This window comes from Psittacula echo, assembly GCF_963264785.1.
Source record: "Psittacula echo genome assembly, chromosome: 14".
Lineage (NCBI taxonomy): Eukaryota > Metazoa > Chordata > Aves > Psittaciformes > Psittacidae > Psittacula > Psittacula echo.
In genome coordinates, this window is record NC_137750.1 from 6,264,433 (window position 1) to 6,279,826 (window position 15,394).

The 15,394-nt window shown below is 46.7% G+C and overlaps 1 protein-coding gene across 2 annotated transcripts in view; it reads right to left on the reverse strand.

The window, feature by feature from the left end:
• The window catches only part of RPTOR (regulatory associated protein of MTOR complex 1), a gene marked incomplete at its 5' end in the record, with an annotated part of 112,971 nt that overhangs the window by 38,484 nt on the left and 59,093 nt on the right, over nucleotides 1-15,394 (reverse strand). Inside the window, 9 exons of one of the 2 annotated variants that reach the window (XM_080629282.1) lie at nucleotides 1,920-2,078; nucleotides 2,509-2,649; nucleotides 3,908-4,025; nucleotides 5,881-6,021; nucleotides 7,466-7,657; nucleotides 8,272-8,337; nucleotides 8,687-8,761; nucleotides 12,795-12,905; nucleotides 14,220-14,303. In XM_080629282.1, the coding sequence (XP_080485408.1) occupies nucleotides 1,920-2,078; nucleotides 2,509-2,649; nucleotides 3,908-4,025; nucleotides 5,881-6,021; nucleotides 7,466-7,657; nucleotides 8,272-8,337; nucleotides 8,687-8,761; nucleotides 12,795-12,905; nucleotides 14,220-14,303 (1,087 nt within the window). The remainder of the gene's footprint in view (nucleotides 1-1,919; nucleotides 2,079-2,508; nucleotides 2,650-3,907; nucleotides 4,026-5,880; nucleotides 6,022-7,465; nucleotides 7,658-8,271; nucleotides 8,338-8,686; nucleotides 8,762-12,794; nucleotides 12,906-14,219; nucleotides 14,304-15,394) is intronic. The other variant, XM_080629283.1, reaches the window with a different exon arrangement.

Below are 15,394 nucleotides of genomic sequence, written 5' to 3' on the forward strand. Positions count from 1 at the left end.
TCTGTGCATTTCAATATATAGCCTGGTGATAAAGACGGAGGCTCTACCTGTCCCAGCACTCACTCTCTTACTTGCTGCGGCTCACTGTCCACCTACATCTCTTGCTCTCCTCATCCTCACTGCAGTAGCTTCTTGCTGTGTTTCTTTGAGGTAGCTCTTCAGGATGGATCCTGTGACGTGGCAAATTGGTTTCTGCCCCCAGCCTCTGCTGGAAAAGAGAGCTATTCCCAGCATTTCATCACTCCTAGATCTATTTTCCTCCTTCTTTGATCATTCCGTAATATAATCTTTCCAGCAATGCTCTCTGTAGGACAAAGACTTTAATCATGCAGTTTGGATATGAATAATCAGCCTCAAGGTATGCAAAACCCCCATCTGAATTCCTTCCCTTTTCCTATCTTGAAACTAAACTAAACTGAAAATTTCCAGGACATCAAGATTAATGACTAGCTGTATGGAAAAAGCAGCAAAGCTTAGCTTGGCTTCCCATCGGAACTGATGTCTTTGTTGACTAACCAAAACTGCCTCTTGCCAGCTTGAAAATGTGGGCCAGAAATAAATGTCTCTTCTGGTAACAGGAGTGTCCAGGGAGGGAAGAGCCTGCCAGGAAACAGCACTCCTGGGCTACAAGGACATGTTGCATTTAGGGGGTCACTTGGCCTGTAGTTGGCCAAGAAGCTGCTTGTAAAGTGATATGAGAAGGAATGGAGAGGTTTTCCTCAAGTTGGTGGGAAGAAGTACATTGAATGATGCCAGAAAAGTGGATAGAACGATCCAGAACAATCCATTTAGCACCATGTTCCTAAAATCAGCAGAGAGGAAGAAAGCCCTGAATATCAGTTAATCAACCCGGGGAATGCAAAGTACAGAACATAGCACGAAACTGTGCTTGGAAATGTCTACTTTTATTATTACAGACCAGATTTCTGTTTGGGTTTGAGTCTGCCCAAAGCACCCTTTTTACTGCTCTGCCTCTCTCAACTACTTGGCAGAGTCATTTCTGCAGAGCCAAATCACCATTACTCCTTCCAAAAACCATAGTAGAGCAAAACAGTACTTCAGGCAAGACAAGTCTATGACCCAGGTGGACCCTCTCCGAGTCACCCGGCTCCTGCTGGCTGTACAGCTCTGTTTTAGTGCACACTAAAGATTTAAGGAAAGGGGTCAACCTGAGCCCAGGCTGTGCAGCAGCCACAGCACTACTGAGGGTGGCTGGAGCTGTTCGCACCTTTCCCTGGGGAGCAGGAGAGAGCAGGCTGGGAGATGGGGATCCTTCAGTACATGAGAAAAGCCTGGCTTTCAGCAGGCAAATGCTGGAGGTAATGGGATTCTGTGCGAGTTATGAATTTTAAACACTTCTATAAGCTCTGTCGTTTCCAGCTGGATGTGAGCTCTTGATTGAATAGGAATGAGGGAGGCTTTGGAGAACTGCTCACAGTGTTTGCCTAGGGCTCCCTCACTCATCTCCTGCTCAACTCCAGTTGTTTTCCAGCCGTGCCGTAAAGCTCTTGTGGGATGCGTATGAGCCATCAACCAGGCACCAGAGTGCACCAGTGGAAATGAAAAGTCAAATTCTAACTTAAGATGGAGAGAAATTTCCCTGAATTCTTATCATGCTTCCGAACATCAGATTTCATCACCTACAGTCAAAAGCAAATAAACTGATCAAGTTTCTAATGAACACATGATTTTAAACTGCCACAGGGGCTCAGGAATTACAATCCCAGAATCTTTCAGCTCTGGAGAGCTGAATCATCATCACTTCTTCCAGAAAATACACAGAGGAAATTAACATTTCTACTGCTAGGAGGAATTCTGCTGGAGTAAGATCCAGCAGGAGCTGAGATCCAAACTTTCCACGAAAGCAAGTGCGTGAAGAAAGGCAATGCCAAAGAAAGGGCAGCAGAGTCTGTACTCACCTATTAGTGAGTTCAGAGAAGAGTAAGAGCTCACTCGTCTCATCTTGTCAATGGTCTCAAACGAGAGGATGTATTCTTCGTTCTCAGGGCTGCCCAAGGTGCTGCTGGCGCTGCTGCTGGTGCTGAGATTCCCAGGAGAAAACGCAACAGAGCTTCCAGCTGCCAAAAGGAGAGAGGGAAATGCTGAAATAAGAACTAGTGAGAACAGGTTTCACATTGGTAGAACAGCTCTTTCCTAAAACCCTGAAACATTCAGTGAAGGTGTAGGCAAATCCACAACATCCCCTTTTAAATACCGAATGTTTAAATACAGAGCAAGCATCAAGGGGTCAGAAAAGATTCAGTTAAAAATCCATGGATGTTAGTGAGTTGCAAAGCACCTTTTTGGTCCACAAACACTCCGAAAAATCAATGCTAATGACCAGAAAATTGAAACTAGTTATGAGGGGGCTTCTCCTGTAAGCCCTTGGAGCTGGCAGCTGGACAATCTGGGCTGAAGTGCTGCTTTCAGCTTGCATTGTCTGGCATGTGCAATTGCCTGGCTTGTACAAGGGGTGGGGGAATGAAAGCATTTTGCAATGTCTCTTACATTCTTCATTCAAGCTGAGGTTCTGCAAGGACTTGTTCAGGTTGCGAGCGGTGGTAACTGCACGGATGTTCCCGTAGGAGCTGACAGACCTCAGCCTGGGCGTGCACGGACCATCCCGCACTGGTGTCAAACTCCCACCCTCTGTGGAGGCAAAATCCAGCAATTGGAGATGGAACCAAAGTGCCATAACCTTTTGGTTATTTCCCAGTAAATATATCACTAAGATACTACCAACATGAACAGGATGTAGTCATTGCCCATTAGGCTAAACCAGATTGAGGTGTGACAAAGGATTCTCTGCACACACCATCAGCACAGAGCACATGTCTGTGCTGTCCAGGCTGTGATTTTGTCACATCCAATCAAGCCAGGTGAGCCGAGCCCTGCCACTGCTTGCAGACAACCACGATGACTCTTCCCTCCAGGTCGCTGCTGGGCCACTGCCCAGACACTGTGCTAGGCCCCGCTGCTGCAGCAGACACCATTCAGTAGGCAGCATCTGCAGGCTTCTGTCTGCTTCTGCTCATTACATTTTCACATTATAAAAGTGTTCTGAATATTCTGGTTTCCTGACCAAATTTCAGGCCTGTTTTCAACTCATATTTTGCCCATGACCTTATAATTTCCCAAACTCTCTCATTTTCACTCCCAAATACACAAACAGGCTTCAGAGTACTGGCTTTATTTCACTGCAGAGGCAACTGCATTATGGTGGTGGGGCTGTTGCTTCCACTGCATCCTACTTATAAATACTTCAGGATTCTTTTGGATAAGGAAAGGCAATATAATAACTGCATGTAATGTTTTTTCCTGCAGCAAAAAGGACAAATGGGGAGAAGCTTACTTTCCAATATGATTCAGTTATACAGAATAGGGAGATTAAACCTCTCATTGCAGAGACAGCACATGGTCTTGTCTCCAAGCTTCCATTGCAGCAGTCTTATTATCCTTCAAGATTTCCAACGTACAGAGCAAGGCTGGTTCTTTGTTACGTGGTGAGGCTTCTCACAGGGTCAAAATGACACTCAAGTTTCAGGTATATTTGAGGGGAGGGAAAGGCTGGTAAGCCTGTGTGCTGCTTTGACAAACAGACTTCAACCCTGGTCCAAAGAGAATCCCTTTGAATTGACAGGGTGTTCAGTCTCTGCAGCCTGCTGGTGAGCTCTAGCTGTGTTTTAGATGGAGACTCAGCAGAGGATGCATTTCTGCAGTGCAATATATTATAATGCTAAACAGACATTAGAGCTCCCCACTGTGCCACTCACCTTTGTAGCAACGATGCTGTTTGATAAATCACCACCAGCAAGAATTTCATTGTGTTGGGTAAACTCCTTAAATAAAAGTTCCCAAGCACTTTCAGACCATACATTTCCAATGCACAGGAGCTCAAACCACCTACCTGGGGCCGCTGGAGAAGGGAGAGGGTAATTCTTCTCTTCCTCCATGAACTGCAAGGCAACTGTGCAGAAATTGCTCTCATACTGAACCACCAGGTGACTTAAAGCCACCACCAGCTCCTACGGAAAAAGGAGAAGTGGGTATTTTATGGTTACACAGGTCAGAAACAATGGAACAAAGGGAAACATAGGACAATATGGTCATTATTATTGATGTTACTGTGTGGCTATCTAGACTAATCATTCTCCCTTCACTTCACAGGGATGAAAGCCCTGCTTCAAATCTAATTCTAAGTCTTTTATACCTTAGCAGGCTCCCACTGCTCTCTGATTTTGCCCAATACTGTCAAAGTGATGCAGTGTCACAGGAAGTATTGAACTGGTGATGAGCACCCAACTCCCTCAGCTCCTGTGATGCCCACACGCAGCGGGGATCTCTTGCAGAGCAGTGGTGAGCTGAGCTGAGGATCTGTGCCCTCAGCCCCTGTGGCACAGCCTGACCCTCTCCCTGTGCTGCACAGGCAGAGCGCTCGTCCTGCAGCCTGTCCTGCATCTGCTCTGAGCTGAAGGAAACAGAGTGTGACAAGAGGCCCCTGGGGCCATGGCTCAGCTCTTCCTCCAAGAGCCCCAGTGTTTGACTCCTACACTGAACCGCGCAGCCTCGCAATGCCCTGCAGCGTCAACAGCTACGGTGCTGCCTGCAAGGGATCACCAGTCCCTTCATGTTCATTCTCAGAGCTGCAGCCTGAGAACCTGAATTACCAGAGGAGGGTAGAGAAGGTGAAGCTCAGATCATCGGTTAGGTACCATGTGCCAGGCTCTTGGAAATAGCAAATGGAAGAGGTGGAGAGCTGGCTTTGGTTGCGGCTCTCTGTTCAGAGGACTAATCTCCAAAAGAGAGATTTATGACTCTCAAAGAGCACACAGTGACGTGCAGTTCTGAATTAAACTGATTAAAAGCTGGAGCGAGACAACAGAAATTAATCCTCACAATGCTGGTGACAACTGTCAGGGTGTCGATGTTCCAGTAAGTAAACACAAGCACTAGGACACCTAAGTACACCCACAGAACAATCCAGAATGTCAAAAACTACTTAATGCACTATTGATGTACAATGGCAGGCACATCAGAAAGTGTGATTCTCCAGAACCTGGAGCAGTCTGTCACTGTCCCTATGGCCTCTAAAAGCAGCAACACTTTGTTTCTGAACAGAGCTCCCAGGTTCTCTCCTCAGCACTCTGGCTCCCTCCCCTTTTCTTCCCCCAAGCACAGCCAGACTCCATGTTTCTAGCAATACTATCACTATTTCATTTAAAACCTGAGCTCCTGTAATGTCAAATATTGCAATCAGAACAGTAATCAAAAGAAGAGCATTATGAGAAGAGTAGCCCAGCAAGACTTCTCAGAGGTTTATGCACCTGAAAAAGACTTCAGTGAAATTGCTCTTCTTCCTTACCCGTCTTCACATTCTCTTTAAGTAAAACAACAGGATATTTAAATTCCCATGGAAATCTGGGATTGTTACTCCTATTTCAGGCATTTGCTTAGTGGAATCGAGATAAATCAGAGGTCCACTGTTAAACAGAAGAAACATTTTAATCTCAACAACCATCTTGTCAACACCTGGATACTACAACATGCTCCACTTGTGTTACTCCTGTTACTAGGCTCCTTCTGGAATGTTGTAGTATGTGCACTGAGAAAGGGCAAGTGGATAAAGCAGCACCCAGAAGGCTGCTGCTGGTGACCTCCTTGAGCATGAACGAGTATGAGGCTCAGCACCAAGCAGAGCCACAGCAGGGGCTGATGCTGCTCTTTCTGCTGGTGGTGTCACTTGTGTGTATCACTTCTCAGCGGGAATGGGAGTTAAAAGACTTTACAACAAAGCAGATACTTCCAAACGAGTCAAGCTCATTGAAAAGTCTATTAAATAATGCATGCTCTGATACCCCTGTGCCACCAGCCCTTCCGTACCTTTCGAACCATGGGGCTCCCATCATTGATGAGCTGGGCCAACATCATGGCCACGTTGTGGTCAATGGTGGTGGAGTGATCGGTCCGTTCAGCAGAGTTGCCCACAAAAGTTCCCAGTGCAAAGACTGCAGCACAGCGAACCTGAGGGACACAAACACTCATTAGTATTTCCCTCATTTCCAGCCCAAGGTTTGCCAGTGGGATTGTTTTATCCCCACAAAAGGCATCTCTGGAAACCTGGACTACTGTGTCAGGTAAATAGTGAGGGTTAAAGGGGAGCCCATGGAGAGTGAAAGCCAAAACAGATTCAGCAGAGCACTGAGTTTTAAGTATTCACAGATGCAGGAGTATATTTAATTTCCCAGAATACTCAGTGACCTTCCCACGGGTACTTTTTCCAGTTGACGTTGCCTAGAATATTAATTAACAGCAATAAGGTAGATGAGGAGTTACTGCTGGGATGTGAATCTTTAATAGGAGTTCTGAACTAGAGTCTTTGGCTAAGGGCTTACAGAAAGGTAGAAGATGATGCAAAAAAGCAAAGGAGAAAAGAGCAGCTCAGGTAAGGATGAACTTTGCCAGATCAAACAAGGAACAGAGGGATCAGATGGTCTGGTGATCTTACAGCTTGCCTGGGCAGAGCCTGCAGACAGTGGGACATGGTGCAATTGGTAACTGCAGGATGTGCTTTGTGAAGTAGGAAACACCTGCCCGGTGTCTCCGAGTGGGTGTGCTGGAAGGATGGGTCAGCCTGGCCTTCACACAAGTGCTCATAAAATGGAGGGAAGATGGGGCCAGGGAAAGCAGGTGGAGGATCACAGAATCCCAGACTGGTTTTGGTTGAAAGGACCTTAAAGCTCATCCACTTCCAATCCCCTGCCACAGGCAGGGACACCTTCCACTAGAGCAGCTTGTTCCAAGCCCCGTCCAACCTGGCCTTGAACACTGCAAGGGATGGGGCAGCCACAGCTTCTCTGGGCACCCTGTGCCAGCACCTCAGCACCCTCACAGGATGCAGGACAGAGCCTGAGTGTAGAGGGGAACCTCATCTTTACTCAATGCACGTTAGCAGTGGTGTTTATCTCCAGGCTGACTTCTCTCACAAGCAATGTAATTTCACCAGGGTCTGACAGGCTCTGTCAATCACAGCACATGAACCACTTCTCTCTTGGAGAGTTTGTCACAAAGGTAGAACACATTGAATTAAAGATGTATTTTCACACATACCAGGAGGACAGCTCTCATGCTTGCACAAAAAGACCGGAGGGTTTTTTGCAACACACAGGGTGTTTCGGGACCACATTTTTAACAAGCTTCTGATATGCAAGTAAGCAAAAATTATGGTGCTCCGTAACTTTGGAGCCCGGGATTCCCAGGCTGTATGAACTCCCCCTGCATTTCTGTGGTTAATTCTCTGGCAGGCCCTTTATGGTTTACATCACCCTGAAGAAACAGCCATGAGATCCTTCTCTGAACCAGACGCAATGGTAAGGCTCTCGAAGCCCTGGTTTTGCAAGTATTTCCATAGCCCTCTGCCACACTTCTGACAATTCCAGTGGTGTTCAGTTGAAAAGTGGGATTTTACCTCAGGAATGGGATCCGAGAGGAGGCTGTAGAGCTTCTCGTGAGCGCTGTCCCTCACCCCACACCACCTGGCTGAGTCAAAGTTCTGCCAAATGCGGCCCAAACAAATGGCCACCCACTGACGCAGGAGAGGATGTGGATCATTCAGCTGCTCCAGGCAAATAGCAATCAGGTTTCCTTGAAGGCAAGCTTCCTACAACACAAATCAATGCCATTTATTTCGGATGGCAGCTTCCCACCTCATCATCAAAAGAGATTATTTCTGAAGTAGACAGGAAATCGAGAGAAAATAATTATCTGGTGGTTGTATATTGGTTTTGTTATAAAATACCATCTGGAAGCAGCGTGAAGGGAAGGTCAACTACACACTGCTAGAGCTGGTTAAGTAGCTGAGTAACAGAAATGCTTCCTGTAACGCATAAAGCCTGTTTTTTCCCTTGCTGGAAATACTCCTTGAGTATTTCAGAGCCCCAGGGTTTATGGCTCACTCCATATCCTTTCCGAGAACTTCATAACAGCCCTCAAGCTCCCACTTGACAGGAACCAGGCACTATTTCTTAGTGTGCTGCCTGGAGGAGTACTTGAGTGACTTGTGTCCTTAACCTCCATGTCCAGGTGCCAGCACATAATGTGTCTGTCACACCTCCAGGTCAATCTTTCTTCTAATCCACACAAAAAGAACATAAAGCAATCTTCTAGTTCAGTTTTCCAGGGCAGGGTTGTGCTTTAATACCTGTTTATCAAAGCCAAGGCACAATGCAGAGAAGAGGCAGGAGAGAATGGAGGAAAAGGGATGCTGGGACTCACCTGTCCTGTGTTGTAGTTGTTAACAATTACAGCCAGGATAAACGCTGTCATCGTCCTGTGTTCAGCCTTAAACAACATACAACTCCTTGTTAGCTAGGAAACAGGCCAGAGAACAACTATATCCTGTGCTTGCTGAGATGTGAGATTGTTCTAAGTGCAGTCTGTGGCACATTAAAGGAACAGGAGAGGGGGAAGCTTGAATCTTCTTATCATCCAGCCCTGTCAGTAGTTACACCCGAGACACTTCATCAGTGTCTTCCCCAGCCACTAACTTGGTGATGACCCTCCCACAGAGCACAGGGTGCTGTGGGAGGCAGCCCTGCAGTAGCACCAGCTGCATCAGAGCAGCCCCACGCAGGCCCAGGCAAGCTAAGCAAGTGCTAGGAGAGGCAGAGTGAAGCTGACTTGTCCTTACAGGCATATACGGGTCTGCCAGAACCGAGAGGAAATACTTGTGTCCGTTGTCCTTCACAAGGTCAGCTTGGCACGACTGAAAAATGAGACAAAGGCAAACAGGGTGAGTACTCCAACGCGGGAGTGGTTTCCCTCCAGTGATGTATGAATATTTCATGTCTTCATCATTTTTCTCAAATCTTGTTTTCATTTGAGAAGCAAAATAAGGCACAAGCAACCGAGCCCCCGCAGCAGCAGGGCCGAGAGGGCAGAGCAGTGCAGGAGCCCTCTGCCACCCCAACGCAACCACAGCAGCTGAGAATGTGCTCTCCTGCTTTGGCGAAGAGTTAAACTTGACATCTCTGCCCTTCGCTAAACCTTTAGCAGCATTTGAGAGCGCCACAAGCAAAATCAAGGAGGAATCTGATTTGTTTGTTTGCTTTTACATTTAACAGAATAAGAATTATTTCATATTACATCTTCTGAAAGTCCCTGCTCTAATTCTCCCCTTGATTTCCAATCCCCAGGACATGGGAAGTGAAGTTCAATAGCACAGACAGTCCATTGGTTCCTTCTGTGTCTTTGTGTCATTGAGCAACCTGCTCTAGTGGAAGGTGACCCTGCCTGTGGCAGGTTGGAACTGATGAGCTATAACATGCCTTCCAACCCAAACCAGTCTGGGATTCTATGACCGCAGCTGATTTTCCAGCTCAGCCTGGCAGCCAGAATGTGAGCGTGTTTTGGGAATGGTCAATGGACAACTCTTGGACACTGCCACATGCACTAACCCAGCCACACATTTCCCTTACAGCAAACCACATCACCGAGTGGTTACCAGTTAATCCATAAGGAGTGGGGTGATGAAGGAGGAATTATTCACTCTTTAGATATTCATTCTCTATATTCAGCCCAACCCCCTGCCTACGCAGGGGTAGATTTTGACAAGATTTCAACTCATCTACACAAACAAGACCCATCACTGTTTTATTTGGTCAAGTGCTGACGTGTATTACACCGGCACAACAGGAGCATGTAGCAGCACCATCTCCTACTACACACAAACACTGCAGAACAACTCCACTGTCTCTAAAAGCCTGTAAAGAGAATAATACAGGTCTTCCCAGGGCAGTATCAGCCGGGAAGCACGTGGCACACACCATGGTTTTGCTAACACACCAACTCAGCCTTCAGGTTGACATATTAGGGTCAAACTGAGAGAAGACATACTACAGAAGTGGAAATTTAAGGGAGGAAATACTGGCTCGGCAGCCAGCTCCCCAGTGACAGCGGTTCTATTGTATGCTTCACACCAGAGACAGGATCGTGTATTTTTTATCAGATGTAGAAGGTGAAGGAGAAAATTAATTGTTGAAAGGAGGGAGGATGGCAAGATAGAGATGCAAGAGAACACCTTATTGCTGAAGGGAGTGAAGATGCTGGCTCTGGCAGACCAAAGAGCAGAGGGGATGGACTGATGCCAGGCTGCAGCTCCAAAAGGCTTTCCTGACTTCTGTGTAATGCAGCACAAAACCCAGCTTCCTTTCCCCCCTCCTTTTCCCTCTCAGTGTGAACACTTTGTGTTTCTTACAAAACCCAATCTCTTCATGGCATTGCAGGCAAATAGAAGGCTGCCCATCTTCACTGTGCATTTACTGTGCTGCCACTGGTACCCGAGTACCTGAGGCTCGAGGGTGGGAGGCAGCGTCTATGCAGGCAGCAGACTCGCTCCAGCCCTCCCTGCTGGATCCTGGCAAAGCACGGAGAGCCAGCATCAGCAACACCTCCTCCTCAAGGAATAAGCAGCTACACTTGTGAATAATACTACAACGTGACCAAAACAAGCTGCAGCTTGGTGTGAAAGTTCAGAACTTACATAAAATAGGACGTTCCCAGCGCTGGGGAGGGATGAGAGCACAGATCTCCTCTTTCTCCTTCATATGACATGTGCTGTGTAACTCATCCCTAAAAACCTCATCAGTTCCTGGAATGCAGCAGCACTGCCACAGCTCGGGGTGGCCTGAATGACCACAGTGGCCAGTAACACCCCCCAGGTGGGCACGTTATGGGATTATCAGGGAATACTTAACCTGAACATCTGTTTTAACTGCAAGATCAGAAATGGTAGCCACACATCTGGAAAGCAAGGATACTATTTATGTCACTCCATTGCTTTAAAAAGCATGAGAAATGTTTGTTTTCTATTGTCTTCAGCCAGTTCTCTGGAGTGGTAAGATCTCTTTTTCATTGTCCCACTTTAGCAATATTCACATTTTCAGTTCTCTTTAATGTGCAGATTTTTGGGTCTTGCTTAAATTCCTGACTATGATCCTCATTACAGGCAGGGAGATTTTTTTCCCCTTTAAAATCAAGTATTTCAGATTCAGAAGGTGCTGTTTACCAAACATTACCTATGAAGCCTACAGAAGATTCTTGAACTTGGGAACCACACAACGTGCTCACTATGATTCTGGCTTCTGTTAAATGTTTTTGAAACTGAATTTGTTTCCAACATACATGGGCAAACCTTGTGTCATCAGAGGAGGAAAAGACACATCTGTATTGATACTGAGCACACAAGAAGAAAGTATTCTTTTTGCTTTTGATATGACAACATACTTGCTCCCTGTATGCTCTGACAGCTCAAGATGCTGCGCATCCCCTCCCTTGGCAGCACCCATGGCACTGTCCTGGAGCTGCCCTCTCCTCCCTTCTCCCTTCCACCACTTGGCTGTGGAGCTAGAGTGAAATGGTGGCAGAAAATCCAAAGATTAAGAGGCTAAAAAATGGGGGACGCATCAGCACAGAGCACAGGAGGGAGCAACACTGATGCTGGCAGGAGGGGAAAGAGCCCTCTTGATCAGCTTCCCCATGTGAGAGGGTGACGGATGGTGTGACACACCACGTACATTACACACGAGCCCACTTAGAAACCTACCTGGGGCTGAAGCATCAGCTGCAGGGATGCATGCATCAAAAATAAGCTTTTCAAGAGTAGCTCGAAGATGAATAGTTTTCATTTTCTTTGCTTTCCAAAATCCTCTTAGGATGTTAATGAAAATGTATTTATAAAAGTAAACCTGACAATGCCAGATCAACATGGGGGAAAACTCCAACACCGGCAGTATTATTCTCCATACTGAAATATGGAAACACGGAAGAAAGATAACAAAAATAACCCTCAAATAGACAAGATCCAACTTCTGCAAACAGCTCAGACCCTTTCACATCACTTATAACCATGCCTGCTATTAACTGTGTGCACCACTCCTCACAATTTTATACTGCTCAACTAATTGCACCCACAAACCACCGAGTCATACATGTAACTGTACAAATTCATCAGCAATCACTTACCTGCTTTATTATGTATTTTAAACCCCACAACCAGAGCTCTGGCCAAGGCCATCCTCAAAAATCAGGGCTCATCCCGAAAGGTACAAAATATTGTCAAGACCAGAATCATGGAGCCATGCTAGAAATAACCTGTGCTCTGGGGGTGAATACTGCTCTGCCAACCATCTGCAATGCATCAGCACATGCATTAATTTATAAATCCTGTTCCAAGTCCAAAGTGCTCAAAAATTACTGCTATTTCTAGAAAAATTCTGTCTGAATCCTGAAGTGATACAGAATCAGAGAATCCCAGCCTGGTTTGGGTTGAAGGAACCTTAAAGCTCATCCAGCTCCAACCCCTGCCACGGGCAGGGACCCCTTCCACTGGAGCAGCTTGCTCCAAGCCCCTGTGTCCAACCTGGCCTTGAACACTGCCAGGGATGGGGCAGCCACAGCTTCTCTGGGCACCCTGTGCCAGCGCCTCAGCATCCTCACAGGGAAGAGCTTCTGCCTAAGAGCTCATCTCAGTTTCCCAGAGGGTAGGTTAAAGCCATTCCCCTCGGTCTGTCCCTACAGGCCCTTGTCCAAAGCCCCTCTCCAGCTTTCTTGTCAGACCCCTTTAGGTATTGGGAACCTGTTGTAAGGTCTCCCCTGATCCTGGTCTCCAGCTACTGCAGTGTGTTTTTGAAGTAGCTAAGGAGAAACTCCCGAGTCTAAAGCAACTGGATAAAGTGGAGATGGGAAGACGGGGGAAGTTGCTGGAACCCAAAAGAAACAGCCAAGTTCAAAATACTCACACTGTCCACTGCCAGAATTTTGGCCCAGATGAAGACCAGGAGAGGCCTCAGCTCACGAGCTGAACTCTGGAGCAGCTTCAGCACATAGGGGAAAATGCCAACGGACAGGGCCTGGGGGGCAGAGAACAGTGAATGCTGCTTAACCACAGAGGAGAAACGTGGCAGGAAACAATTCCACCTGTTTCCAGCAGGGAGGGGATCCCTCTTCTCTCTCCTGCTCATTTTCATCTTGGATGTCACCAGATATTTTCAGACTCATTTGCTCCACGGAGACCCAGAGCTAATCTAGCGCTTGCGTTTGCTCCTTACAGCCTGGGCTATTTAATGTTCACGATACACTGCGCTCTTCTCAGACGGGGCCATTTGCTCTCACAAGTAAACATACTGCAAAAGCTCAGTAATTGCAGCCTTCCCACTGGAAATTAAACAGGCTTCCTGCCTTGCACAGACTTTTTACCCTGCCTTTTCTATGGGAGCAGAGGCTCTCGCAGGAGGACATGAAGCACACCAACAACCACACTGATTGCTGTCACACTTCGTCAAGTGCAATGTGAAGGACATGCATGGTGGGGACTGTGCTCACAGTGCTGGGCTTGGGGGGGTTACATCTGAGCATCAGTGAGGTCTATAGAGCACCTCACAGCCAGAGCAAAGGCTGTGGCTGAAGTGCATCTGCGTTTTGATCCCAGTGTTTATAATCCAGAGGTCTTAAAATCCCCTTTAACACGTATTTTCTTCCTACCACAGAGGGCTAAGCTGTCTGTGAAGCTGCAGAAGGGAGTCTTGGCTGAGGTGAAGGAGGAAAGTAAAGAAAACCGCTAAAAAGTCCCATCCTTGAGCTATTCCACGACCAGCTGGTGGTTTGTCTTCATCACTTTTATCAACAAATAGCTCCATTTACAAGTGTTTGAAACCACTCCTCTGTTTAATTCTTATTTATTATCTGCACTGCGCTAGCCACTTTCCCAAATGCAGAAGGCAGCTGCTGCCTTCTCAGAAGAGCTTATAAAATCCAAAGACCAAACAGATAAAGGAAGAGATGAAAATGATGCAGGCAGTAAGCTGAGAGAGCAGATGATAAATGTACATGCTCTCTTTCTGTTATTTATTTGATATGACAAACCTTCTTATTTGTCCCAGATGTTCCCTCCTGTTTTGTCCCTTACAATATTTTACACTAAACTATTCCCAAGGAACAACTCCTTGTTTAATGTAAATGAACAGCTACCCAGCCTCTTTGACTAATACAAACCACTTTTCTTCTAGTGATGCTCGCTCCATTTCACACACATGAACACATAAACCACTGGCCATTTGTCAAACCTGTGGAGTATCTTCCTCATCTTCCTCCCATAAATCACTTGTATTCATCCCTTGCCCTGAAATAAACCCAACATTACAAGACAACAAGTGACATCTACGCACCAAACTAACGGCCCAGGGACCCAGGTCCAAAAACCTTCCCAGCAAATCCAGAGCCCGCAGCCGGTGAACCTGGCTCAGCAGCACCTGCAGAGGACAGGGAGAAGAGTTATTGCAGAACAAACGCACATCCTTGTGAGCGCAGAGCAATGTAAAAGGACTTCAGGGCTGCTCCGTCCCTTGGAACAAGTGTGGCCTGAATGGAAAAGGCCATTGTTCAGACAGGCTGAACCAGCCCAGCTCTCTCAGCCTGTTTCCAGAGCTGCTCCAGCCCTTGCAGCATCTCCATGGCCTCCCCTGGACTTGCTTGAGCCTGCAAACATTTTCCTGGGGACACAGTTATCCTTCATCTCCACATCACTGCTCCACTTGTTCTCTGCTCATTCCTCTCTCAAGAGCAGTGGCTCCAACGCAGCAGCCCCTGTGGATCTCAGATACTCTCAGTGTTCCACCCGCCTCTCCCCAGCAAAGCAGGAACGTGACTGCATCTGCAGGAAGGCTCCAGAGGTGAGCAAAAGGCTCAGCCTGCCATTACTCAAAAGAGCTCAGAAGCAGAAAAAGAGGCTTTGCTTTCCTTGGCAATCGATGTAAGAGACTTAAGAGGGAAGCAAAAGGTCACAGTAGTCGTTAATAAAAATCTCATTAAACCGGAGTCTGACGATGCTAATGAGGTGGTAGTTTACTGGCTTATACCCACCCCAGTGTGAAATATTAACAGGCAGACTTTCAGTTCTTAATCTCCTTAACAGATGTAAGATATTGGAATGCAACATTTAATCCTCAGTTTAAATTGAGAAACATCCCTCAGCATGGGGCTTGGGCTGAGAGACTCACTGATTTAGCTCCCCAATTCCATCCCCTTCTCAGTGTTTTTCCATGCTGCATATTCAAATTAAATTGTTTTTTCATGTTTGCTATTGAAGAATAACTAAATTACTTGGCTCACGGTTCATACTATCGATGACTGATGCTAAAGATGTGCAGTAAGAGTCCAGAAGGGGACAACAGGAAGATGTGTTAACTACTGCAAGTTTCACCCCGAATATCAGAGCTCAGGCTCAGGTCATAAGAGAAAGGATTTTGGTCGCCCTGCCCTAGTTGGCACCAGCCTACTCCATAAACTCACTACAGAACTTGGCGTGATTATCAATGTGCTTTAAAGGTGCCCAGCACAGAAA